This window comes from Diadema antillarum, unplaced genomic scaffold (genome assembly GCF_040938485.1).
Source record: "Diadema antillarum isolate AM-2024a unplaced genomic scaffold, OU_Dant_1.0 scf00000126, whole genome shotgun sequence".
Taxonomy (NCBI): domain Eukaryota; kingdom Metazoa; phylum Echinodermata; class Echinoidea; order Diadematoida; family Diadematidae; genus Diadema; species Diadema antillarum.
Window position 1 is genome coordinate 136,178 of NW_027271015.1, and position 27,250 is coordinate 163,427.

The 27,250-nt window shown below is 38.2% G+C and overlaps 1 protein-coding gene across 1 annotated transcript; it reads right to left on the reverse strand.

Annotated features, from left to right (window-relative positions):
• Nucleotides 1–8,095: 8,095 nt before the first annotated feature.
• Nucleotides 8,096–26,648, reverse strand: LOC139720309 (uncharacterized). Its single transcript, XM_071631671.1, has 3 exons — nucleotides 26,627–26,648; nucleotides 15,466–15,589; nucleotides 8,096–9,521 (listed from the first exon to the last, which is right to left on the reverse strand). The coding sequence occupies exons 1-3, from the start codon at nucleotides 26,646–26,648 to the stop codon at nucleotides 8,096–8,098; spliced, it is 1,572 nt and encodes a 523-aa protein (XP_071487772.1).
• Nucleotides 26,649–27,250: the final 602 nt, after the last annotated feature.

Consider the following 27,250-nt stretch of genomic DNA (forward strand, 5'->3'; position numbering starts at 1 on the left):
AGTTTTTTTTTTGTTTTTTTTTATGTGGGCGTCTCCATGAAATCTGAAGAAAGAAAAATAACCGCAAATTTGTTATAAAACATAATGCACATATTTAGATGTTCTCTTGGCCACATACAAATTATAAACCATGATCTGGACATTATGCATCCATACAAGTCAACATGCATCTGTATTGCATGGTCCCTTTAAAAGTATTATTGATCACATGACTGGTAAATCTGTCCAAAGAGACGAATGTTTACGAAATAATGGCCTAGTGCCTTATGCGATCATGGAGATCATTCTTGTACCACACATTTTGCAGGGACAAATCCTTCCTCTTTTTTTTTTTTTTTTTTTTTTTTTGGGGGGGGCCAAGTTGACAGGTTGAAACACCTCGGTTCGTATTGTATTTTCTCAAACATTTGTGACACAAAGTTTTAACGCGATGTAGCTCTTTTAAACAATGTTGTCTTTTTAGTTTGGGAGGCTATCGAGAAGGTCATAATTAGCACACTTGTACTTGTAATCGTGATGATGATTGTATGACGCTCTTAAATCTTAAAAAAAAAAAAAACAAACATCCAACGTCATAGAAGTAGCAAGCACATACAGGCAGGCATACATATTACATAGAATCGTACACACATTCACAAAGAAAAACAAGAGCTCATTGAAAATACACACACGCATACACATACAGACGAACTTTATACATAAAGTTTTGCAATATGCAAACTCTTCGCACGCACACTAACGTACGTGCACGCGACATTCGAGCACGCGCAACTCTGTAGCTGCAGTACTGGCGACGGTTGAGACCAGTCTTCGTGCCCACAGGGAAAATGCCAGTGGATTGTTGAGTTGCGTATAACAATCTGGTAAGACAATGAGTTTAGCTGTGAATTCGATTGTCATCATTCCGGCCATTTCTCTTCTAACTTCCTCGAACCTTGAACCTTGGCGACTTTAACCACGTCGTGCCACAGAAACCCCTATTTCTGCGGTTTAATTGATGGTTTGTTATCACAGTGATATCAATATCATTGTTTGTAAGCCTTCTACAATAAAGTAAAGTAAAACATTCTGTCGCATTTCAGTGATATTTTAACCAAGAGGTAGAAACTATGTCAGTGGTTTAAATCAAATACCTCTGTTTGTTTTCGTTGCAAATTTGTAAAGCTTCTCGATCACTAGAAATTACAACCGATTGTTAGATTGTTTCTCTTCCAAATTGGCAACGTTTTGGTGAAAGTCTGAGTAGCTGTTTATGATAATTACACGACCATTACATTTTCCCCAGCAAATGTACCCGCAGGCTTCAGGGGTTGAGCTGACAGTGGACAGAAGTGGAAAAGGCTCACCTGGATGTACAGGGTTGATGAGTCACGTGAATGTGCTGAATTCTACAGTTATAGCGCCACCAGGGTCCCAGTGTAGTTTTGTTTGTTTGTTTTTTATTTTACAAGAAAAAACGTCTAACCACATGCCTGGCAGCTTGCCTGAGGTTTCTGCACACTGCCCTATACGTATTTGGCATTCTTCTTCGACAAGTATCCTGTAGCAGCATCACTAGATAGAAGGCAGCTCTATAAGAACAAATCACTAACACAAACACACACACAAACATACACTTCAAACACCTCTAAAAACCACTGGGATGATTTTTTATCTCACGTTTTAGTGTCATTACAAGTTTTTGTTTTGTATCATTGATTGTTGCGTCTACTATATTGGATGAAATGGCTTTTTGTGTCAAGAGTAATACCAACATAAATATTGATGAACACTAGCTTTTATTCCAGTACTTCTTGCGTTTACGATGATATTTCGCACACTGAGCTCTCCCATTAATTGTGAAAGTACTATAGATGGTGTGTACATTTCTAATTTCGATTGAACTTGTTCATTATTGTCAGAGCTGTTAGACTTTAAACAATGATTTATTAAATCGTCCCATTTTCACTGTAAATCAAGCATGAGTGCGCGTTTGCTCTATGTAGAGGTACGGAGAATGTAAATGGAATTGTGGTATATGATATGAGTGATTTATTTGATTGAGTGTGGGTGATAATGTCGTTTAATTGCTAACTAATTTCGCTTCCTGACCAGTTACGGTTTCCAGCTCCTCCAATAAAAGACGACCAGAGGAGGGGTATTAATGAAAAAGAAAAAAAGAGAAAAATCCAGGTTGTAAGTGCTAATCGAAACTGACCCTGACCTGTGTCCTATAACCAGGTATAGTTACATGTATTTCAAGTAGGGCTGATGGAAGATGCATTGTGTTTGCATGTTGTCGGATTTTGTTGCTTTTGTTGTTTTGTTTTCATTTCAAGATTATATCACTCGTTTCCACATAGATTATTCTGAAAGATAATGGCCGATTTTACATTACACAGCATTGTCCTCAACATGGCTAAAGTGAAAGAAAATATGTTTATAAGGTTATATCACTCACGATTTGTTCATAAACCGAAAGAATAAGGGCCAATTTTACATGGCACATCACACACAGTAGAATAGGAGAGGACACGTATATTTACCCTGCTCAGACACCAACGCATCATAACTGCAGATAAATGAGTGTTTTCAAAATTGAAGTAGGACTGTAATTTAATTCCCGTTCAAACAACATTCTACAAACATGACAAACGAGAGCAGGGAGTATTTATATAAAGGTTGTACTCGAAGAGCATGCACCGTAACCATTTATATACCAGTGCATAACCACTTTTTCTTTAAACAAAGTTAAACCTCCTAAATATCATTGCGATCACGATTCTCGAAGAGTAAACTCGTAGTCTCCAGAAATTATACATGACAAGTCACACACATGGCTTCTATGCGTATTATAAGCTATGTGAAATCTCTTCTGACGACACGGCCGTTTCACGACTGTGCTACCACCCCCACCCCGAGATCTCGCCTTGTTGTTACTTGAGCTTCAAGAGAATACACTCTTCTACAGCTCTGCCTAGAGAGAAACTATCGAATGCATTGAAGCAAAACAATCCCATTCATTGCATTTCTATTAAAGCTAGACAACATCATCACTCAATAAAAGGTGGGTCCCACCTTTTATTAAGATTGCTCTGTTTTGGTTGGTATAGTATTGGTGGAGATGAAGATTGGGCTTTTAACTTCTTGCAAGATACCAAGAAACCACTTATGAAATATTCCAGAACATACCATTGTAAGAGAAATTTAAAGTTTGTTTCACAAAAAATCAGTTTTGGAATGGCTGAGACGTCCAAAAAACAAAGTAAAACAAAGCTACCTCAATAAAAGGTGGGTCCCACCTTTTATTAAGATTGCTCTGTTTTGGATATCTAACCCATTTCCAAACCAATTTTCATCAAATAAACATTGGAATTACATGCTTATTTCATATTTCATAGGAGGTTTCTCATTATCTCAGTAAAACAAATGAGACAAACCTGAAATTAGGTCTCAACCAAAGCTATACAATCCCTTTAAACCTGATCATGTCACGGTAAAAAGTTAACCAATTAGCAGCCCTTAAAGAAATGTTAACAAATATAAAGCCCTAAAAAGAACGAGAAATAATGCCACTATACGAATGAATCAATTTTCAAGTCATATGATATTGATGCTTGATGAAAAACATCTTCTTCTTTTATTTGCAGATCTTCTTCCCTTAATTTGAGGTTACAGAGAGCACTGCGTCTATGTCCGGTTTCTTAACGTTTCGATGAAAATGAAGATGATGATTCTCATGATCGGACATCCGGGTATTTAGCGGCGGCTGGAGAGAAAACAATTAACACATTAATTACTTTTGAGACAAAATTATCTACTTTTCTTCCTTGATTGGTTTTGAAATTCCATGAAACTGCCAGATATGGCTCATATCGACATTTCTGATAAACTGCGTAAAAGAATGGTAGATCGAGGTGTCTGAACGCCGACTGGCGCGTCGTTTGTATCACCACGTAGGTTCGTAATATGCTCGTACATGCACAGCACTCACACCTATTCATACTCCAGCCCCGCGCCTATACTGTACGGGAGAGTTGTTTGTTTGTACTCCAGCTACACCGGAAGTGACGTATTCCAGACCATGATAATACGATTAGTAATGACAATGGCCACTTTACTTGCAAGTAACTATTAGTATGGTGATCTTGTTATCATTGTAGTCATTATTTTTATTCGTCTTTATAAATGACTACCTGCGCTATAATTCTCTCGTTTATCTTTCTGCCAAACGATGGGGGGGGGGGGGGGAGGAGGCCAGCCTGGGGAGATGTTATCTCATTATAATCTTTAACCCGTTGAGAACGCATTTCCCATAGACACTTACCCGAGTATACTAGGGACTCGTCCTCAACGGGTTAAACAGCCAATTCAATGCAGGGAATGTTCGGCACTGCCTTGACATGGTAAAACAAAGTTAATAAGTAGGCACCTCTCCAAGTATTTTACATTACATTACATTAACATCATAAACTTAGCACGACCCCGTAGATCTAAAAGCTGCAGTCCATGTTCAGTAGAAAATCCCAGTGAGTAAAATTGATACTTACAACTGTTACACTACTTGGTAGTAAACATGATAAATACTATGTACAATGACTCATTTTATCAATGATTTTCCTCACCTAATTGCACGAAATAAATAGAACACTCTATAGCCATTCTTGTATAGTAAGTAACAAATAACAAATGAAATGAGATACAAAACAAATGAAACAATGAGTTACACACTATCTTCACAAAATCTATGAATGCCCAAACATGAGTTTTTAATTTGTTGGAAAAATCTACCCCATACTGTCTAATTACGTGTTTAAATCAGTCAATGCTTAACCAGCACCAATCAGCATAAACGATCTCTTTTTATTACACTCAAGCTATTCCGTTGCCGTAATTTCCTCACTTCTTTTATGGCGACTGTATAATAATTATTATGTGGTTAGCCGATTAAAAACAATCCTGGTGCTCATTCAAACCCTGCGTTTTAACTATCAATGGGGGCATATCGACGGTGGTGACAGTATGATACAACAATAATGAAAGTTGTGGTATTTGTACATGCATTATTGTGTAAGAGTTTGTAGTGTCGAACAAAAGCTGATCTAATTAGCCATTGTTTGATTAAAGATAAGCGAGGTGAAAACGATAATGAACGTCCAAAATGTTGTACAGTAAATTGTAGCCCGAAACGATTACGTGTCTACGAACCCATTAACATTTTCCAACTTGGACTCTCATGCATATTTAACAGCGCCATCTACGGTTGAAAAAGGTCACTTCGATATCGAAGGTCTCACACCATGAGGACCAATTTACTGCTTCCCATCCATCACTTTTTTTTTCTGTTAAATAACAATATAATAAGATAAATCTGGAAAGGAAAAAAAAAAGAAAGAATCCCTACCAACCCTTTTGAGAACTGAAGATGTTCGATTGATTACGGTGAATGGCCTCTACACTTTACATCTCATTTGGATACTGGAAATGTTTTCTTTTGTAGGGGACTTAGCCTATTTGTTTCGACGTCGCGTCGATGCAGAAAACACGCGAAATTTTTGCATGGAAGTACAGGAATGATAGTCTTTCCGTGACGACGTCATAGTTTGAGCTGATCCCATCCCACCCTTGGTAATTTCAGGATCAGTGAAATACGACTGAAACAACGAAAGTAACTGAATCTTTCGTGCTTTTAATCATTAACCCGTTGAGGACGGTTTGATTTTGCTACAACACGCATTTCCCATAGACACCTGTCCGAGTATACTCGATTATACAAGATTATTGTCGACTAAAAGATAAAATTATGGTCACGGATTGCAAGGACGTTATGTGTGTTATGAAAGGGATAAACAATTAATACTCAGAGCGGGAAAGAGTGAAAGGGAGAGAGATAGGGAGAGAGAGAGAGAGAGAGAGAGAGGCAAAATACACGTTGCTTTACTGAGTGCCAGTTTTAACATATCTTTCTGTCATGATGATAAGAATGTATCGAATTTGCTGTGCATGACACAAAGTGTTAGAATATTGCCATTGCCTTTCTGTGCCGGTGCCAATGGCCAATGGCCACTCTGCGCTGATAACAATATCAGTCCATGAGTCATTCCGGGAATGTAAACGAAACGTACGTCCGTTTTATGTGTTCCTGTGTTCGCGTCTTTATCTAGTGTTTAAATGCGAGCGTTTGAGTAGATGAGCAATGCGTTTACCTCAAACATACCGTTATCTGATGTTAACTACATATCTAATGACAACCTGCACTATTAATAAAATCATTTCTGGACGTAATGGAAGCCTTGCGAAATAATCGTTTTCTCAACACATAGGTGACAAAGATTTGCTGACTGTTATTGTGACTTGGTACTCAGTGAACAACTTAACACATTTTTAATCACTTTTCATTTTGTGCCGTTATCGATATAAAATTTCCATTATTGTTAAATTCTCTTAGAGAGTTCGATCGCCTCTAGTTGGAGTGATGCTAACGAGATGAAATTATTGGGGAATATGTCACTCACGACGATAATGAACTTGATATAATGTAAATTTGAGGAGCTTAACAAGTGAGGATATTCTCCCCCAAAGGTCTCATCGGTTATGTCATCAAATTGTGCCTTCACTTTCCACAAAGGGTCCAATACTATAAACCAGCAATAAAATTGGGGTTACTCTCCATACATTTTGTTTCATGTCAACAATTTTGTAAACTTTTACTGTAAGTACCTTTCAATAATATTCTCTTCAGAATACATTTTCTCCGGGAGAGCAATAATTCACTCGTCATACAAAGTGAAGTTGAATCTTTCGTCAGGCAGTGTTACAAAACATACAGACATACAGACAAACAAACAAACAAACAAACAAACAAACAAACTACCTAACAGATTAAAACCGGAAGTGATTGCTTCTACTAATATCCTTTACGAAGCCAAGATTATACATAAGTTATCATTTCTGTATGCGGTTCACCTTGTTCCTCGTTTATTACCAGTAAAATGTTTGCCTATGACGGATTGGTAGCGAAGCATGTAATCACGACTGGCGTATGCCTTTACAGGCATGTGACTCTCTTCCAACAACTCCCGAACTTCCGATTTCATTGCACAGTGTTTTATGTCCTTCGTGATGCAGGCCAAGCTAACCAATCTTACACAGACTGCATTTCTGTTGAATTACCGACTTTATGTACGCCGCTCGTACAGTCATCTACGTATAACATAAAGTTATCATTATGATCATGATTATTCGTCATCTTATACCGTTTCATCAGCATTCACAGTGATTGTTACTGACACAAAGATGATGGTATACTGTATCTTAGAGAGTACATTTGCATAATGTCACACATTCATGGATTTTGCATGGTGTTCAGGGAGAACAGTCATGAATATTTGTGACCGTGCACCTCAAAACGAACATAAAGTCGCACACACTGATTTAGCGTGAGGACTGAAAATAAGTGAAATGGGTCAACCTAGCCGAACTTGACTTTTTCATATTTTCTGAAAGAGCGGGTCTTCTTTTATATTATGCTAAAATTTGGTATCATAAAACAGGCAGGAAAGTGTGTTTTTTCGCAGTTTATCTCGAACATTTTTGGTAGAATTGTGTGATTAGGTGTGTCTTTAGAATCCCTTTTTCATTTCTGAAAAACCTTGTCCACACTCTTCACTTTCAACTCTAATAACTTTTGAAAGGATAGTGCTACTGCTTTGAAATTTGGCATTGATTATGGACAGAATGTGTTAAAGAGGCATGCTTAATTTCAGTTTAATCTGATAATCCCTTCATTGTTGTTACTCTGGTGGTTTACTTCCTGTTTTTTGTCCCATTCATCGCACAGCCAGCACGGCTTGGTAAAGATTAAGCGCTTGAATAGACACTGTACTTTAGAGCCTCTTTTCTCAGTTCACACTTTTCTTGAGTTTGTGCTTTCTTTCCAATATTTAGATAGGTTAGGAGAGTCCATTTGATTTGAGTTATATATCATTTTAAAGCTTAAAGTCTGCTCTTTCAGAATATGGCCTTAACTAAAAATTAATGTCTGGCGACTTTTTGTTTGTTTTGAGGTGCAGGGTCACATTTGTCCCGCTCCAATCCCTTTTTACTGCTCACATCATTAGTAGAATTTGTTCAGAAAGTTGCCCGTGCTGTAGCGATCGGACAGCATCTGTACTACCGGGAAACTCTCCTCTGGGTCGTCGTCATCAACCCCGTCGTGAAGTCCTGCTATTTCCTTGGCGATGTTGTGGAAGGGGCTGTCGCCGGCCCCTCCGTCAGCTTCGGGAATGGTCATAACGGGACTAATGGCGTGGGGTGACACGCCCCCCTCGCTGCCCATCGAAGGCTTCGAATCCCTTGACCTAATTGTTCTCCGGCTGCCTTTGCTGCGGGTGGGACTCCTTATGGATGACGATATGGTACTGATTCGGGCGTAGGACGAGGACGCTTCGCTGGAGCTGCCTGGCGGATCGAGATGCAAAGTGCTGTATCGGTGGTCGTCGTCGCCGGCGTCAAAGTTCTGTTGGCCCTCCAGGTTTTCGTACAACGGTTGTTCAAAGAGAGGCTGCTCATAGAGCGGTTGCCCACTCAAAGAGGAGTTTCTGGGTAGGGTTGAAGGATACTGGCGCACTGATCTCTGGCTCCTCCGAATGACCGTTTGAGAGTATATTGGGTCCTTTGGCTCAAGAAATTGCTCGTAGGTCGCGTTTCCATCGCTGAGCGTGACATCAGCCTGTGATTCGTCTGCTGAAGGTGCCCCATTGTCTGCTTGAGGATCGGCATCCCTGCAGAAGGCGAACGAAATCGGTCTCCAGTCACTATTAGTGTCAGCGAAAGACCGCTCCCCCATCAACGAATTATTGGTGGAAGACACGTCACTTCTTGCCATCGACGCAAACTTTGAGGTCGGTTTCCTCTTTCTGAAGTTCTGGTAGATGTTCTCCGTGTCATCTGTGTCCTCTGTTTGTAAGAATTCGGGGGATTGGTTGTTGTTTACAAAGGAAGCTGGGGGTGACGGATTCTTATCCTTGCAGAAATCGAAGGACAAAGGTTTGATGTGCCGACCGTTTCTTTTCGAGGTGACGTCCAGGACTTCGCAGTACACCTGGTGATCGCTATCGCCGGTGGTGGTGCTGTCTTCCTCGGGATGGCCAATGTGGAATTTTATGGAATTCTCTTCCACCTCAGCCTGGGTTCTCCTTCCTGGCGACTGCTCATTGGCTAGGATGTAACGCGTTTCCTCGGCAGTGTGTCTCGACGATGTCGGTCCTTTGTCATCAGTGTCTGCGAGGACCAGGGAGGTGCGAGAGTTGTCGCTGCTCGACGCGTACAAGGTGCTGGCCGATCGCGACCCGCCCATGGTCTTGCTGTGCCCGACGTGAGCCAAGGTTGAGGCGTAGTTCTTGAGAACATCCTGAACACGTCTGGGTGGATGACTGATAGTGTTGCTCTTGGCGAAGACAGGCTGATGGAGAGATGCGTAGGCCTCGGAATCCGTAGAGTAGCGTCGGAATGGAAACGGAGATTTACCCAGGGCCTTGTACCTGTGAAACAAGAGATCAAAGTGAACAAAATATAGATATATGAAACATAAATTGTTACCCCTGACAAAGACAATCATGTTTTGTAATTGAGATTCGGTTGTAGCATTTATAATCTACGCGATTCATCTAACTCTTACACGAGGTGGCATATGTGTACAAAACACTGTCTCCCTTTTTATTTCTTTCTAACGAAAGTCTTATCGTCGCTGGGGCGACAAGACCTCGTATCAACAAAATGTCAAATGTTCAGGAGAGCAAAAACAAAAAAAAAAAAAACAAAAAAAAAAAAACATGGCGGCCAAAGCACTATACCGAATGGGATAGACTTTCTCTTGACATGCTGTGGTGGCTTCATTTTTGGAGTAACACACTTGGGATTTGGACAGGACATCACTTAACCCATTATTTGACTATTAATCAAAAAAAAAATCATTTTCACCAAAATTGCATATACAAGGTCTTGTCACCCAAGGGACGCTATGTCACAATATCATTCAATATTATTCTTCTTCTTATTCTTCTTCTTTCCCTTAGTAGAGACTTAACCTATGAGTTGTTTTTTTTTTACATCGTTTGCTTGAGTAGCATTTTCTTTTCATGGTGACAACATTCAAAACAAGATTTAAAATCGACGATAGCCGCGATCAGTTGTAGTGAGGGAGTTATGATGTCATTTTAACCTCAACTGCTAATTAAATCATGCTGACGCAATTGCAATTGAATCGTTGCACGTCCTTGAGTTTAATGATGTACATATTTATAGGGAGGGGCAAAAGTGGTATAAAGTAAAAACATGTATTAGAAAACAGTGAGAAGCAAAAATGAAATATATAAAGGTATACTATGATAAAAGTAACAATATAGATTGATAACAATGTGTACAATACAAGGTGTATATCTTAAACCACATCTACAGTATGTTGGAGACTTGAATCTCACGAAAAAGGATGGGTGAGATCCTGCATCAAAAACCAAACGAAGGACGTTGAGTAAAAGAGAGGGAGAGAGCAATGACGAAAAAGAGAGGAAAAGACACGTAAATGCACTAATAGATCGATATATGAAGAGGGAGAGAGAGAGAGAGAGAGAGAGAGAGGTGGGGGGGGGGAGGGGGATGGAGGGACAGAGATGTCATGGGGGTATTAATGTGATGATCATATCTTGACAGGTTCTTGTGAGGTTGGGTGCGGCCGAAGAGTAGGAGATTAATGCCGCTCTTTGCCGTACCCTGGCCCGGACGGTTTGTCATCCCAGAGATTTTTTGAATCAGTCTACCCCAGTCTGTCCCGACTCCCCCGCGCCCCTCGACCTGACAGGAATCAGATTCGATAGAGATTTTCTAGCACGTTCTAATGCCTTGGAGGTATAACAGAGCCCAGAGCTACAGCTGAAGTAGCAGAGGAGAGAACAAGGAGCGCATGACAGATAGCGATAACAGGAATGTCAAAGTTACTCAAACAAAACGTTTCATTTATTTGATAATGTAAAAACATCCAAAGGGTGTTTTTCGCTGTTTTTTTTTTCTTTTGCAGGTCTATACTTTGTTGCCGTGTTTTATGTATGCATAGTGCGGTTCATATTAAAACTTAATTAAATGTAAATGCACGTTAAACTGTAGAGCAAACGTTTGGCTGTTGAAAATGAAAGCTATCATTCGGAAGGACATTATATTATCATAATCAAATCAAATAATTGCTTAGACTTTACACCCCAGTTGGCATATTGCCGAACACATAGCGTTACTGCACTCCATTATAAAAGACAAGCCAATAACTGCCAAACAAGTAAACTAGATTAACTGACTTAAAACAGTTAGGTTCAACAAATAATACCTCCTGCAACTTACACCTGGAAATTTTTGCTGCTGTTGCTGATGAGGATGATAATGACTGTGTCCGAGGACTGAAACAAACACTCAAACCATCAAGGCTTTCTCAAGAGCCCCTGTACCCTTATTAGTCACCTGATTGTCATTCCTGAAGGGATTTGCGCCTTTTATTAAGGTTGATTGCCCCGTGGTGATGATCTCAACTAACTGCATTGGTGGTTACTGAGTATCAGGCTGGGGATCTAGAGAATCATAAACTTCTTTTCTTTATTACATGTACTTCATTGAGCTCAACTAAAGCTGCAATAACCTGTGATATTTAATCTTAAAGGTGGCGGAAGCAAAATACAACAGCAGGAAGAAATCTTCGACAGATATTCCTTCAGTAGTTTAAGCAAAACATCTAACCATGCATGATATTATGGAACGTTTGATATATCACGTTCGTTGTAGTGACGAACTCTCATTTGATATTGGTTGTAGGTCAGACTCTCAACGGATTCAACTTTTTTTTTGTAAGGTAATAAAAAAGGTAATGAAGATGAATATCAGCCGTGACAAATTCGAACCGATTCAAAATCTCATTTCTCCCCATAGAGACCCGAACTATCCCGCAACTGAACGAAGAAAACAGCACAGTGTTTTAAGTTCGCCCCGTCATCTTCACAAGGTGGTCGCCCGTTTTCCCTCATAAAACAGGAAATATCCTTAAACTGTTAGCTGTGTAGACGCAGGCGCGGACGAAGCAGTACCGGTACACACAATATAAGACGATGGAGGTCTTTAAGCACGGCTCTTAATCTGGATTTAATCACTCCCGATGGAAGATACTTTATTGTTTTGACAGTCACGAGCTCGTGGCGCGCCTAAGGAGGAAATTTGTCACATTCGTCCAGGAGGAGAGGCGGCTCGGCGGTGCGAGTTCCACACATTCTCGAACGCCAGCTAAACGCGGTTTTCGTCTGCGTCGGCAAGGTGTTATAGATTCGTTTATCAGCGGGAACAGTTTGCTACAACGAAGGCAGGCGAGTCTTAGGTCGTTATCCGTCCTTGATAATCTACATCAATGTGATATTCCACAGAGAGATCTCTTGACCTAGACTATAATTATGCTTTGATTAGGATCTGTACTATTCTTCAAAAAGGATGACGGGAATGAGATAGATAAACCAAGCAAAATAAAGAATATTGATAAAGAATTGCCTCGTCGAGATAGGGGAAATAAGAAAGAAGGACTTTAGAGGAAAAGAAACCTTAATTTGAATTGATATCTGCGATAAGTAGACAGATGAATGGATTAATATGAAACAGGGAAAAAACTGAACAATGTTGGATGGAAAAAAATATAAGCAATCAGGTACGAACGTAATCATGCGTAGGAAAAAGTTCCTTCAAAAAGAAAAAGGTAGGATTTACGGTGGGCATAAGAAACACTGCAAGAGTTTATGCATATTTATTTCTTTGGTGACATCGATAGAAATAATTTCATTTGTATATCATTTCAACAGCAATGCAAGCACTGCCTCTTCGATTTCTGTAATTTTGCATTCTATATCGTATGTTTATCTTGTGTTCGACCTCTTTGCCGCGCTTTGATCTATTACCAATCACACTATGCCCATATACAAAACAAAATTGCATTTAGGGGTTGTAGTCGATCTCATCATCGCAAAGTGGTACTCTCGGTGCATGTTGTTTAAAGGGATTGCATAGTTTTGGTTGAGACCTAATTTCAGGTTTCTAACATTTTTTGGTGAGATAATGAGAAACCTCTTATGAAATATGAAAGAACATGTAATTCCATGAGGAATTCAACGTTTATTTGATGAAAATTTATTTTGAAATGGCTGAGATATCCAAAACAGAGCGATTCTAATAAAGTGTGGGACCCACACTTTATTACGATCGCTTTGTTTTACTTTGTTTTTTGATATTTCAGTCATTCCAGACCCGATTTTCATCAAATTAACTTTGAATTCCTCTTAAAATGGTATGCTCTGTAGGCCTTACTATTTAATAAGTGTTTTCTTGGTATCTCGCAAAAAGTTAAAAGCCCAATTCTCATCTCCACCAATACTGTACTATCCCTTTAACTTTCTGCGTCCCACAACATATTAAAGAGAATTAAATTTCCTACAAGTTGATACCCCGTTTTATGGAATAAATAGTTGCTGTTATGAAATACTAAGGAAGGAATTATTATTATTATTATTACTTGCCCATATGTTTGGTTGGGAAATTTGTGTACATTAAATGGTCATTGACACTGAAATGCTTAATAGCATAGTTGAACGATTTATTTCATAATATAAGTATATATATATATATATATATATATTTCCTTTTTTGCGTTCTAATAACAAAAATATCACACACGAAAAAGGTTAATACAGATACAAATCAACCCAAACCAATTAATGACCCTGTCTGATTGTTTAGAGGCTATGAGAATTTGCGTGCCAAAATGTTTCGATGCTCGAGTTTAATTGTTCACAGCACGCAAATTCTCGTTTGTGTATACTGATATATGTGTTTTTTTTTTGTGTGTGTGGGTTTTTTTTTTTTTTTTTTGCCATCGGCAGGGACACGTAACAGAAGATAACATTCTCACGCTGAAATAGCGTTACATTTTGATACATACATTTTGACATAGCTATTGTCTAAATTGTCATTCTCATTTGTTCCATTACACCTGTATAATTTATCAAACTACAAATATTATTTCATTACGGACGTGACAGCATTTTGCAAATGCTGGTAGTGGATATATCAGCAGTGATTTGGTGACAATTACAATTTTGACCATTTACGCCAAGTGATACTGACCTAGAAGAGGTAAAGGCATATTGTATCACTGAGGGGTATTGCTCCCTGTCAGGAATATGATAAGAGCGAACATGTTACATCTCTATTGAAAATACTAAATGGATATCACTTGTAGAGGATATGGCCAAGATGATCTGAGGGGGATAGCAGTCTTCATGTTGACCCCAAAGATTTCACTAAAATTACAGACAGAAAGAAACACACCCTTAAAAATGCGAACAATCATTCAAACATTCATGCTGTGTAGCCTCTGTGAATATACATTGACAAGCAAACATACTAATCAGTGCAAATCAGCCACACACAAAAATAATGAATAAAAAGAATAATAATTAATCATACTTCATCAAACTTTTCACCGCTCTTGCCAGACCAGGAAGTTTTTAATGACGACCCCGTTACCTTCGGACTTTTCCAATTCGTATTTTACATATAGCAAGATCATTCGGCGTGGGTCTCAAGTCGAGATTTCCTGTCTACACTCGGTAATCTCCAAGCTGTGCCCAAGAACTCGCGCTGTTCAAAAATTGGAACCTTTCCTCTAGCTCGCACCCCACCCCCCCCCCATCTTAACCGCCACCCATCCCCTCTCCTGAAGTCACAGACCCGCTTCAAAAAAAAAAATGATTCACATCAATATTGAATAAGTCATCGTTCATCACTGGCTCCCCATAATCTCGGAGTCAATCACACTTTAGACTAGCGGAATTCCTACAAGATCCAACCTCTCACGTACTGGCCAGATAATCATCTCAAAATAGAAGGGTACGTTTGGAGAAGTTGGTGTTGCTTTTGGTTTTGTTTTCTATTTTGTTCAGTTCGACAACTCTGAGTCTACGTTCTCTTAACTGGTGTTAGCATATTTGATGAGAGGATGATTTGTTGTAATTAGGTAATAATTGGAATATCAGGAGATGTTTTTTATATATATATATAACGAATTTGCAGGAATATGACAGCATTCTTTTATGACTTAAAATCAGCATATCAGCTACGGCGTCATAATAAAAAAAAGACAGACAAAACTGTGACCAAAAGAGAGAAAGAAGAAGACGAGGAGAAAGAGGACGTGTGATTCAGGACGAAAAATGAAAAACTAAGGCAGGTGAAAATAATATGCAACTTATACAACAACAACAACAACAAAAACAACACAATACATCTATAGTTTACCCGTTGTGTGTCAGTTTTGACTGCCGATCGGCAAAGAAATCCATCGCGTTCTACAAACTTTCCGAAGTCCCTGACGGGGTTAAACGGGAAACTGGAGCAACTGAAGTAACAACTTACCTCCAAAAGAGGAAGAGCAGGATGTTAATGATAATCAGCGAAAACACGGCGAGCGTGATGCAGATGTCTTCAAGAACTCCGTGCCGCGGGTCCTGGGGAGTCGGCTCGGCAGATGTGGGTAAATCTGGAACAGAAACATAAATCCGAAATGCTAGAAGTTGGAAGGACGATGTTACAGGGATGGTATAGTCTTGGTGTCTATGGGGGATTCAGATTTTTGTGAGATAATTAGACACCACTTTCGAAATAATGAAATTATAGAACACACAATTCTAAGAGGTATTCGAAGTTTAATTTGATGATAATTGGTTTTGAAATGACTGAGATACCCAAGACAAAGTAAAACAAAGGGGTCTTAAAAAGAGGTGGGTCAAACCTTTTGGTAGAATCTCTCTGTTTCTGGATATGTCAGCCATTTGAAAACCAATTTTCATCAAATAAACTTTGAATTCCGCTTAGAACTGTGTGTTGTTTGAAATTTTTGATAAAAGTTTCTCATTATCTCGCAAAAAAAGTTGAAGCTGAAGCAACGTCTGAACCAAAACTATACCATCCTTTTAAGTACATTACATTCGTATAACGGGACACATTATTGTATTCCCAATCGACTAAATTTATCCCCTTTATGGAGAAAGCAATGGGCAATCAGTGGATCCCAACAGAGATTACCCATCTTATTCTCTTCATTTACAGAGCCCTTTCCTTAAACTCTTTTAACGTTGTAACTTAAATGGATAGTGTAGTTTTGGTTGTGATGGGGCATTCAGATTTTAACTTGTTGCGAGATAATTAGAAACTTCTAATTGAATATCAAAGAGTATACGATTTATAGAGGAATTCAAAGTTAATTTGAAGAAAATTGGTTTTGAAACGGCTGAGAGATAAAAAAAGCAAAGTAAAACAAAGTGGTCGTGGTTAAAGGTAGGTCCCACCTTTTATTACGACCTCTTTGTTTGTTGTTTTGTTTTTTGATATCTCGATCAGTCATTTCAGAACCGATTTTCACCAAACAAATTTTGAATTCCTTTTAGAATATTTTATGCTCTTTAACTATTTATGTGCCATGGTGGAAACCCCCTGTGTGCCACATTATTCTGAGACACGAAGGTAGTCATGCTTTGAGAAAGAAATCTGTTTTTTCCAATTTGTATAAATTCTTCAAATTTCTGTTAAGCTGGACATAATAGTTAGCAAAGTTAAAGAGGAATGCCAAACTTTGCACCCTTTGCACCAATATACAATGTATGACAATTCCATTTTCTTTTTCTTTTTTCTTTTGAATTACCAGTTGCTACATTACTGTAAAGGCATGACTATTGCACATAAAATAGTGACAGAAACTTAGAATGTACAAGCAAATTTAGTTTGGAACACCGCTTGATAGTCAATCACCACATAGAATGAAAGCCGTATGTGAGAGGAACAAAAGCGCGAGAAACGCTTTGATTGTACCGCGGGATTAGCAATTTATCGATCGGTTTTGGCGGCTTTGTTTGTTGAGCAGAATATGCGAAGTTGGCACGCCGTTGACTTGAGTCGGACGTGCGAACGTGGCACATAAAGAGTTAATATTTCATAGAGATAGTTTAATTATTTTGCAGACTGCTAAAATCTAAATTCCAATCTCAAACAAACCAAAACTAAAACATCCCTTTAACAGGTACCTGCTGATGACCCATGATCTAAAACACCTTTTCAGCGATAATCATACTTTCATTCTCGGTAATACTCCACACACGACTGCGTCGTACCAGGGAGGTGGAAGAGAGAATGTCTTCCACCTCCCTGGTCGTACATTTCCATGCAGTGCCTTTCAGTGTATATTTCTTTTAGCTCGACTGATGCAACACACTCTGTTGTATAGTTCATGCAGAGAAGAACGTCATTCCACTGAGAATGTATTTTTGTCTAATGAGGATAAAAAGAAAGAAAAAAAAAGGCACGCGCCGGATAAAATTTTGCCCAATCATGTACCCGGTGTACCTAGGGACTTCTGGGAACTAAGCGTTATCGATGTTTGGAATGAGTAACGAGTGAATATCCTGCACATAAAACCCATCGAAAGTCGTACAGGACTGGTTGAGAGATGATGACGGACGTATAATATGGACTCAACACAGGTAATTCATCATGTTGCATTTACCCCTTAACTCTGTATAATGTGTAGTATCTGATATCATAACCCAAGTCATCATAATCTTTGAAGTATTACAGTTAACAATTCTTGTCCATACACAAGAGTCTACGTACAGCACAGCAAGCCTAAGCGACATGACCGACACTTGACCGACCCACCAAGGCAGTCATGCTCCTATAGATACTCGCCTCGTACCTGTACATTGTGCATCATTTCCCAAGCTCGTCCGAGTTTATCTATCACAAAGTACGTTACCACAATTCTCTGATAAAATCTTAGACATTTGAACCGATAATAATAATACTATTAATGATAATAATCATAATCATCATCATCATCATCATCATCATCATCAACATCATCTACTTTGTATGATGCATATCACACACACACACAAAAATAGATTAATATGTCTATGCACATTAAAGGAAGGAAAACAGACATGAGAGAGAGAGACAGACAGATAGAGAAACAAATAGAGAAAAAAAAAGAGACAAACGAGATCAAAAGTGACAAACTGTGAGATACAGCGTAAAGCCTGGTCCATTGACATGTTAGAGAGATGGGTCTAGGGCAATTACCCCCTCGGCAATTACCCCGGACCCTTCCCCTGGCCCTAATCCTAATCCTAATCCTGAACCTAATAATACCCATAACCCAAACTCCCAACCCTAAACCTAACCCTAACCCTAATCTTTACTCTAACCTTACCACTAACCAGTATTTAGCCGGGGGGTAATTGCCCTCTGGGGGTAATTGCCCGGATACGTAGAGGGGTGTGTGTTCAAGAGACGTTTAAAATCATTAACTGTATGGGCCTGCTTGAATTGCGTGTGTAATTTGTGGCAAGATCTTTCAACATACAACAAAAAACAAATAAGCATACAAAAACAAAATAGTTGATAGTGTAGGGGTGTACAAAAGAACTTCGGACTAAGAGAGAAGCCGATTTGGCTAAAAAGAGATAATACCGAGAACATGTGAAACGATTCAAATGTCGATCTTGTTGCTATGTCTTTTGAAAATTTCAAATAATGTAGATGAAATGTAGATTTTTTTTTTTTTTTTGGGGGGTGGGGGGGTGGGGTGGGGGATGGAGTGGGAAGTAATGACCAATTAAACTTTTCTTAATTGATTTTTGTGTTTATTCCTGACCCTACACAGAAGTTCTTATCGTTTCTTGGCTAGCTTGTTTTATTGTTGTTTTAATTCTGATAAGGCGGGACATTTTTGTAACACCGTAAAGCCCCAAACCTGACGGCTTCATAAATACCAAAATCAGAACATCGATGTCTGACGAACATTTTTAAAGACATCTTGGTGTTGAGTTACAAATATAAACAATAGGAATAAAAAGATACAGTATCAAAGCAATAAAAGAAAGGTATAATCAACGCTTCATGAATATCATTTTATTAATGAGTCAGGATAACAATGTTTCCAAAAATTAATTTGATCTGTTTTCTTCATAAAGGTTTACTTGACAGCCTAGTGAATTTATGTAGCAGGCAATCTTTAATCAATTCAGTTTTAGCTATATCTATCCCCCTTATGTTTATTCTTTAAGCATAAAACTGTCATAAAAGTCTAGCCGCAGGATCAAGAAGGTCGCCACGTGACCCCAATTATGTCCGAACTCATGTGCTCATTCTTTGCCTGTGGAAGTTTTCAGCTCCCGACGATAGTATAGCTATCAACCTACGGTTGGCAAACAGCTGGTAGATATTTTAGTATGGATAAACATACTGTTTGTATTTGAGTTGTTGTTAAGGAAGAGCCACTTTTTCTTGCACCTGTTTTTATATATAGTTTATAAACTCAGGCGAAATTTGTTGCGGTCATGTTTATATCTGCGTAATAGTTGACCCCATCGAGACGGGGGTGAATCCAACTTCATAAAGTTAAGGACGTGCAATAAGAATGTGTGGGGTGTATGCAAGAGACAGAAAAGGGAATATGCTATGGAATCACAGGCAGAAAAAAAAGATGAACATAATATTATGGACAACATACCGGGTTACAGAGAGACCCACTCTGCTTCTTGGTCTGTATCTTAAATTATTATGGTCAGTCCGATTTAACTATCACTACAAAGAATACGACATAGTTCTACATGTCAATTCAGTTTTGATGTGGTTTATTGGATCCTCCTTGTTGTTGTCTCTTCACATGTATTTTTATGTTTTTGATGATCAGAGAATAAAACGACAACATTGAAGCATCCGAAAGTAGAGTTAAAATCCCAACGTCAAAATTCCTCCACAAGAAGATGAGCTTGCCATGTAACAATGTGTTACATAAATTTTGTCCCTAATTTAGATCTCTTCTTGAAATATAAATCAAAGCAAAAAGCTAGACACTTATTATAGTGTCATAATTATTTTATCTAATTTCCATAAATAATTTGGTATATCGTCCAATAAGTGTCCAAACTGCATATTGGCGAGCTCTATAGTGGAATCGGCGTCAGGTACTTGCCGTTGTATATACGCGACAAATTCAATTAGGCATCGGTCACTGGATGGTCTTTCATTGACAGATTAAACCGTCATCTTTAGGCCATTATATTCATCATCACCTTCCCCAGAATACCTGCCCCTGAGTCAGAGCGGTGACGTCATAATCAGGGGATTCCTCTTTCATTCGAGTTGCTTTGTCATCGTGCAGGTTTTCGTTGAGGCTAATTGGCACAGTACGGCCCTCCCCATCATTCCTAATCCCACCTGTCGTCGAGCAGACCGATTTTTAAAGGACAAGTTCATCCGAATATATGTGTGAATTGTCGGTGAGTGAATGCAGCGACATTAGTAAAAGACATCAGTGAAAGTTTGAGGAAAATCGGACAATCCATTCAAAAAGTCACTAGATGTGAAGACTATACAGCAGTTTGTGACGTCTCTGCAGAACGACGATACTTATTATAAAGAAAATATTTACAGAATTCAGCATATTTTCATATTTCTACCAAAATGCAGGAACACTTGACTTATCTCTTACTGGGAAAACAATATCACTCTCAACATTACGCCAGCAACAAGTCGAGGAAATGTGTACCTTATAATATGAAATGAAAGTTTGGGGAATTATCTCTATAATTTGTATCCTTGTCCTGCAGTGATGTCCCAAGCTGTTGAAGTCTTTTCATCCAGCGATGGCGGCACTAAACCTTTTTTTTTTTCTTTTAAAACCTTTGAACAGATTGTCTGATTTTCCTCAAACTTGTATGAAGTATTCTACTAATATTGTAGCATTCATTTAATTTCCAAAATATCACATATAGGAATTGTTAAAACATGTCTTTCATTTTTCGACAAGTCACGTGTATTTTCAATGGAAGCCGTATAAAAACGTTAAAGCCACCCTGTCGCATTCACATTATCACACCCCAGTTATTAAAATACACACTACTATCAGAGCAACCGCATTGTGTGTAGCCTGTGGTTAATTGTTCTCCTTCTATTGTATCTGAGAAGAATATTCTGTACTTCGAGCATTAATAGTATTTTTGTGTTAGTTTAGTCTTTAGTTGTACCCGTGCTCCTAATCCTGTTCTTCACACTAGGCTTTTGTTGGGACCTACACTCAACAAGCTTGCTATAAAATAGTATTTCTCCGTAGCACTCTTTTATACTTTGATTGAAACAACACATCGACACATATGTAGGCCTACCATGTTTCTTGTACATGTATAGCCAAGCTGTATATTATGTTTTATCACAATTTGTTATATTTTATGTATTTTCTATCGAGAAATACGAAAATAATTTTAACATTGAAATTGAAATCCGGTAAACTTGTCAGACCCGATACTTACCCTAATAATCTTCCCCATGAGGCATAATTATACTACAATGTAATGATTAATATACTTTACAAGAGTGTACAGAGAGAGATCGGTTTTGACACCACAGTCTTCTCGTTGCCTTATATAAAGTGCATCATTAAGAGTAAGTAAACCATTGTATTACACCCTGGGAGATGATAATACATGCAACGTGCATAGTCGCAACCCCCAACTGGATAAGTCTATTTTCACTTGCTCTAAGGAAATAAAGCGAGCAGAACATTGAGAAAGTGGAGTAATTTCACAGCAATACACATGTAGTAAGAAAAATGAACACATTATTGTTTAATGTCAGTACATTGTAAATTATAAAACATCTGATCTGACGGATACTCTCAGCGGGTCATTAACGCTTCCTTGACGACGTCACAGTGACGTCACTCGCGGAGTGCTACTCATCTGCTTACCACATGAACTGTCACCGTTTTTACATTAGTAATAAGGCCTTTCCCCCCTCATGACCCCGTTCAGGGTGTGTAAAGGATTCCACCTCATCAAAAAACTGGTACAGTTAATTTCTTGAGATTATATTCAAGAGAAAACTATCGGAGAAAGAGATGATCATATAGATAGATAGATAGAGAGAGAGAGAGAGAGAGAGAGAGAGATGGAAACATAGATACATGTATACATACATACATGCATACACACATACACACATCTATATAGTCTCTACATGCATACCTATAGCGGGAGAACGATGAACAGATGAATAGATAATATAGATTCAAGACAGACAGAAAGAAAGACAGACAGAAAAAAATAGATATGAAAGAGGAAGTTGCATTCCGCTCTAGAGGTGTCCAGTCGCAAAATATGATATACAAATGAAATATCTGTAATTTTTCTTCGCCTTTAAATGACATGTCATTCGGTAGACACAAATTGAAAACTTAAAATAAATATCTGACATTATTTCATTATTACCAATCACTGTCACGGATATGATAGTTGGGTCTATGTTTTTTTTTTCTTTTGTTTTGTCGTTATTGTTTGTTCAATTCAATTCAATTCAATCATAGTTTATTTCCAATCATCGAAAATCAAAAAACATAGTACAAAATATACATGTGATGAAATAATATTGTTCAAACGTTTGCAAAAGATTCATGTAATATATTTACGAGACAAATTATAGAACAACATATAACATGTACAACATTTAGGAAAAACACTGTATGAATACTTCGTGGGCGAGCGAAAAATAAATTCGATTATGAAAAATAGTGATCCACTAAAAAGCAAAGCTTGTCGGACGTGGATCGCTAGATTGTTTGTTTGTTTTTTTCCCCATGGCAGCATTTTGATTGTACAAAATTTTCGATATAGAATGAATTAATATTATGTGCTTTCAACGGTTGTTATTTGTTGTCATTATTATTCTAATATTCTACATACTTCCTGATGTAAGATACGATTCAATAATGTACATCCATATACTTGTCGAAGACCAGTCGACATAGGCTCTATCAAATAATGAATCATTTGAAGTACTGCCTTTGCATGTTAAAATATTTTCCAGTTAGACTGAGGCAAACACATTTGAAATGGAGAAGATTACCATCGTTTTTGGTTCATAACCAAAGCGTCTTGGGGACAGAGATCGAGAGTATAGGCAAAACTGAAATCCAGTGGGCAATTATATGAGGTATATTGATGAATCATTGTTGGGCTATACATGAGACCAAACATTGCTGAACAAAAAATATGATATTCCAAGAGAATGGCAGGACAGTACAATAAAGTGAAACTATTACGAACATTTCCGATGGTGTAAAGGAAGCCATAATCTTCATGGTGACGCTAGTATTGTAGTCGTACAAAATACACAACAGACATGATTCTTTGTTCAATGCGCAATCTCAATGTTGATTTTGTTTGTCATTTAATAGCAGCTTTACTGCGTCAGTTATTTTTCGGCCCCTCCCCCACCTTCCTTTGCATAGGAACTTTCGTGTATTTCAATTACGTCATACTGAACGAGGTGACACAGCGCTAATTCACTTCTTGGTAATGCCATCTAAATTGGTAAAGTAGACGCTGGTCTAGCACAACACACCACTGGCTGATTCACACCTTAACGTGGTCTTAATCTTGGCAGGGCGCTGAGATCACAGTTATCGCTTTGTAATGCAATATCAATAAATACCATCTAAAAATTATCAAGATAGTAACTATGCTATAGCAAGATAAGGAACAATATTTGCCCAGTGCTCATTCAAACACCTGCTGAGCATCTATTGAATCTATTTGAAAGACGAACCTGCATATCGTCTACGTTTATTTCGGTAAAAAAGATTTTTTTGCAATTCTATAGTTGAAAACAAAATCATCTGAACACAAATTTGATCTACCGTGGAGGCATTTAAATAGATTCCCATAGCATTACACAGAACATACACATTACATACATATAATTATACACTTTGTTATTGATTTGGAAAGATCAGGGTGTAGGTGTTATGTGTCGTATGACGTCTGAGTACATTGTTTTGTTTTCCCATCATTGTTTATACAATATAAAACAAATTTCCATTTTTGTCTGAAAAATGAATAGAGTTAGACACATGACTTAGAGAGTAATATGGGATTTAAATTTACAATTGTATCCTTGCGTGTAATTTGGATTTAAAAATTGTATAACTTTTGCTTTGCTCAAGGACGGTTTCCTTTTAATAAGTTAGAGCATTGATCAGACGGGAATTTAAACATTTGTGACTAGTTGAACAGCGATTTTTTTTTTTCAAAAACTTCTTTTGTGCGTCTGATGTCAAATGATATCGGCCAGCCAGAGGGGTTGAAATGGAGAGGAATGGCGCTGTAATGCCTGGCGACAAATGTCAATGAAAGCAGACAGGAACATTCAAATTATCAATCGCTAGTGCGGGGCATTGTCTCAATCATTATCATTAGGGTTTAGTAACTCAATAAAACCAAGCCAGCCTCGAGTCTGCCCCTCTTCTCTGCTTGCATGATGACCCCAGGTATGATTCCTGTACCAAAATAGTTCGGCTGATCTGCCGGAAACAGGGCGGATATTGGTAGAGGAAAAGGCATGTGTGTAACACATCAGAGCGGATGATTAAAAGACAGAGGGTACCTTCTGTATTAATACAGGCACGTTGACATTTCGGTTGATCGCAGGTAAGAACGCTAACTAACAACAATGATACTGAACTCCCCTTGTTTTCATGAACTCGAGATCGTTGCTTGATTCAAAAAGAAAAATAGAACAATAGTGCAAATGGATCATCAGTACTAACAATGGTCTATATCTTAAATGCTACTCCTCTTGAACAGATTACTATACATTGCAAGGACAAGACACAGCATTCGTCCAGTTCAAATTTGCTGCAGTTCTCTCTTAGGCAGAGTAATTTATCTATTTCAAACGGCAGGAAAGAACCTCTGATGATGCCCCCTTGTTCTGTTTGCTTGGGAGTAATGTTGTTGTTGTTTTCCCACCAGAATATTCCGAATATACTAAAGCTTTAGCAGCTTGAAATGAGGTATACATGGACGACCCTGATGGAACCCGAAATCATCAGCCATGAATCTGATCGACATAATGCCCCCCCCCCCAAAAAAAAAATAATAATAATAATAAAATAAATAAATAAATAAATAAAATAAAATAGCACACATTCAAGCAATAATGATAACAAATATTAAGAAGAGATAAGATTAAACAAAACAAAACAAAACAAAACTCCTGCAACTGACGTATAAATATAATTTTAAGAAAAAAACAAAAACAAACATTCACCTGAGTGTGGTAGCCTAACATAACCTATCATCTGACTGCTATATCCTTCATCCCAAGTATTACTAATTTGTTACGCGAATCACTGCTCATAACATTTGTACAGACGTCTGGATGAGGAGTTTAGCATTCAAGGAAATTCAAGAATAAAACATTTAAGAAGTATATTGGTGTTCTTAACGGCATAGATGTATATTTTGCCCTTAACTCGTGATTTCATACAATGTTTTTATTATGTGTACATGTAGATAGATATACATACATTATATATTGTTATAGACAAAAATAGTTATCAATAGATGTCCCAACTTGTAGGTGTGCCATCATTATTTATAATGGAATAATTGAATTATGATGGGTAAGGGGGGGGGGGGGTATTTGTCAGCTTTGCATAACATCCCTCCAAGGCAGATGAGGTGACAATACCAAACCCCCTATCGTAGAATAATATTGGGATCCACTGAAACATTCATAAAAAACCTATTCATTGCAATTGCTTTCAAAATGAATATAAACGATTCGATGGGAGGGGTTTATACCCACTACTCCTTGTAACACGATCCAACATTGAATGGCTAATTCTAAGTTTCATCTATTGATCTATTCAAAGATTTGGCGAATTTCGACGAATAGACAATGGTACAAGTGGTTCTATTCTAGAGCAATATAAATAGTCACAATAAATGTCCTTGTTCTTCTTTTCTTAATAGGTAATTTTGACTATTTTGATGTGTTCATTTTTCAGATTTGAAATTCTGGCCAATTAGGTCAGTTTCATAAATCACGCGTGGTGCATGTGGTATACGTTTAACAAAAAGCAGCAGTTCGTTATGCTGTATGTATAGCATCCTCACAATGGATCTTGGCTGGAATAATTTGATTCGTTTGGAATTGGCATCCACCTGAAGTTGCGGCGCCCAATTTCTATTTTAGCGGAGGCCAATTAAACATTCTCTATAGCACCTAATTTTGCGAATGATTGCCGTTCGTCAACAACCTGTGACTAACGCAAAATTACCTACCTCGACTGTTTCAAAAGACTTGTCTTGTTCCTACAAAGCATCCTATATCGGAGACACGTTTTCTTCAATATCGTTTCTGTTTTCTTCAATGTTTTGCTGGCTTTACATATTCCCAGAATCCGTTAAACAGTGAAAATGATTTACATCTTATCGGGTATCTCATTAGCGGCATTAGCGTGTCAATCGGCATGTGCTAATGAATCTTTCACGCGACAGCACACAATCTAACAAACACCTTTCAAATCTAAACTATGTTCCCAAAACAGCAGCAGCAGCAACAGCAGCAGCAGCAGCAGCAACAACAACAACAACAACAACAACAACAACAACAACAAGGGATTCGTATCTATGTGTTGGTCATTGCTGACCTTTGTTAACCACTTCTCTATACTTACCAGTCGAATTGTACGAAGACATGTTTGCAAAACGTCGCACCGCTTTGTCGGTGCAAACGGTCCCAGGCAGGAAGAGAAAAGTTTGGTAGAGATCAATGTTACCCTCTTCCGTTCTCCATCAGTAATAACAGAAAATAGGGAAGCTCATCAGATAGCACAAACCGAACAATGGCAAAGTCACATCCAGAAAAGTACATAGAGAAAACAGTGCAAAGATATGTCATTCAGTTCTCTCGTGATAAAGTAGATCATGCAGCGAGGGCAGTGGAAAAAAAAGGTGCAAAGTTCACAAACTTTCCAGTTATACGTTATCCGGTGGAAAATAAAAATGCATTGTTTGTTTGACGCGGTTGGAGCAAATTGAGGTTCGTCATGATACGCAAACAATCAAGTGAAGAGAAAAACAACCTCCTTGAGAGATCGGTAGATTTGTCTTGGAAGTACATCTGTTTGTGAAGATCATTTTTTCTTCACTATCGTCGACTCAAACAGAACGCATTCTGACGTTTGCAGTAAAGAGGCACCCGAGCAAACAGGATCAAGAAGTTGTCTCTTGGAAGCTGGCAAGTCCACATTTGAGGAAGAGGTTAGTCCAGGAAATAGGTCCGGGTAGAAACAGAAAAT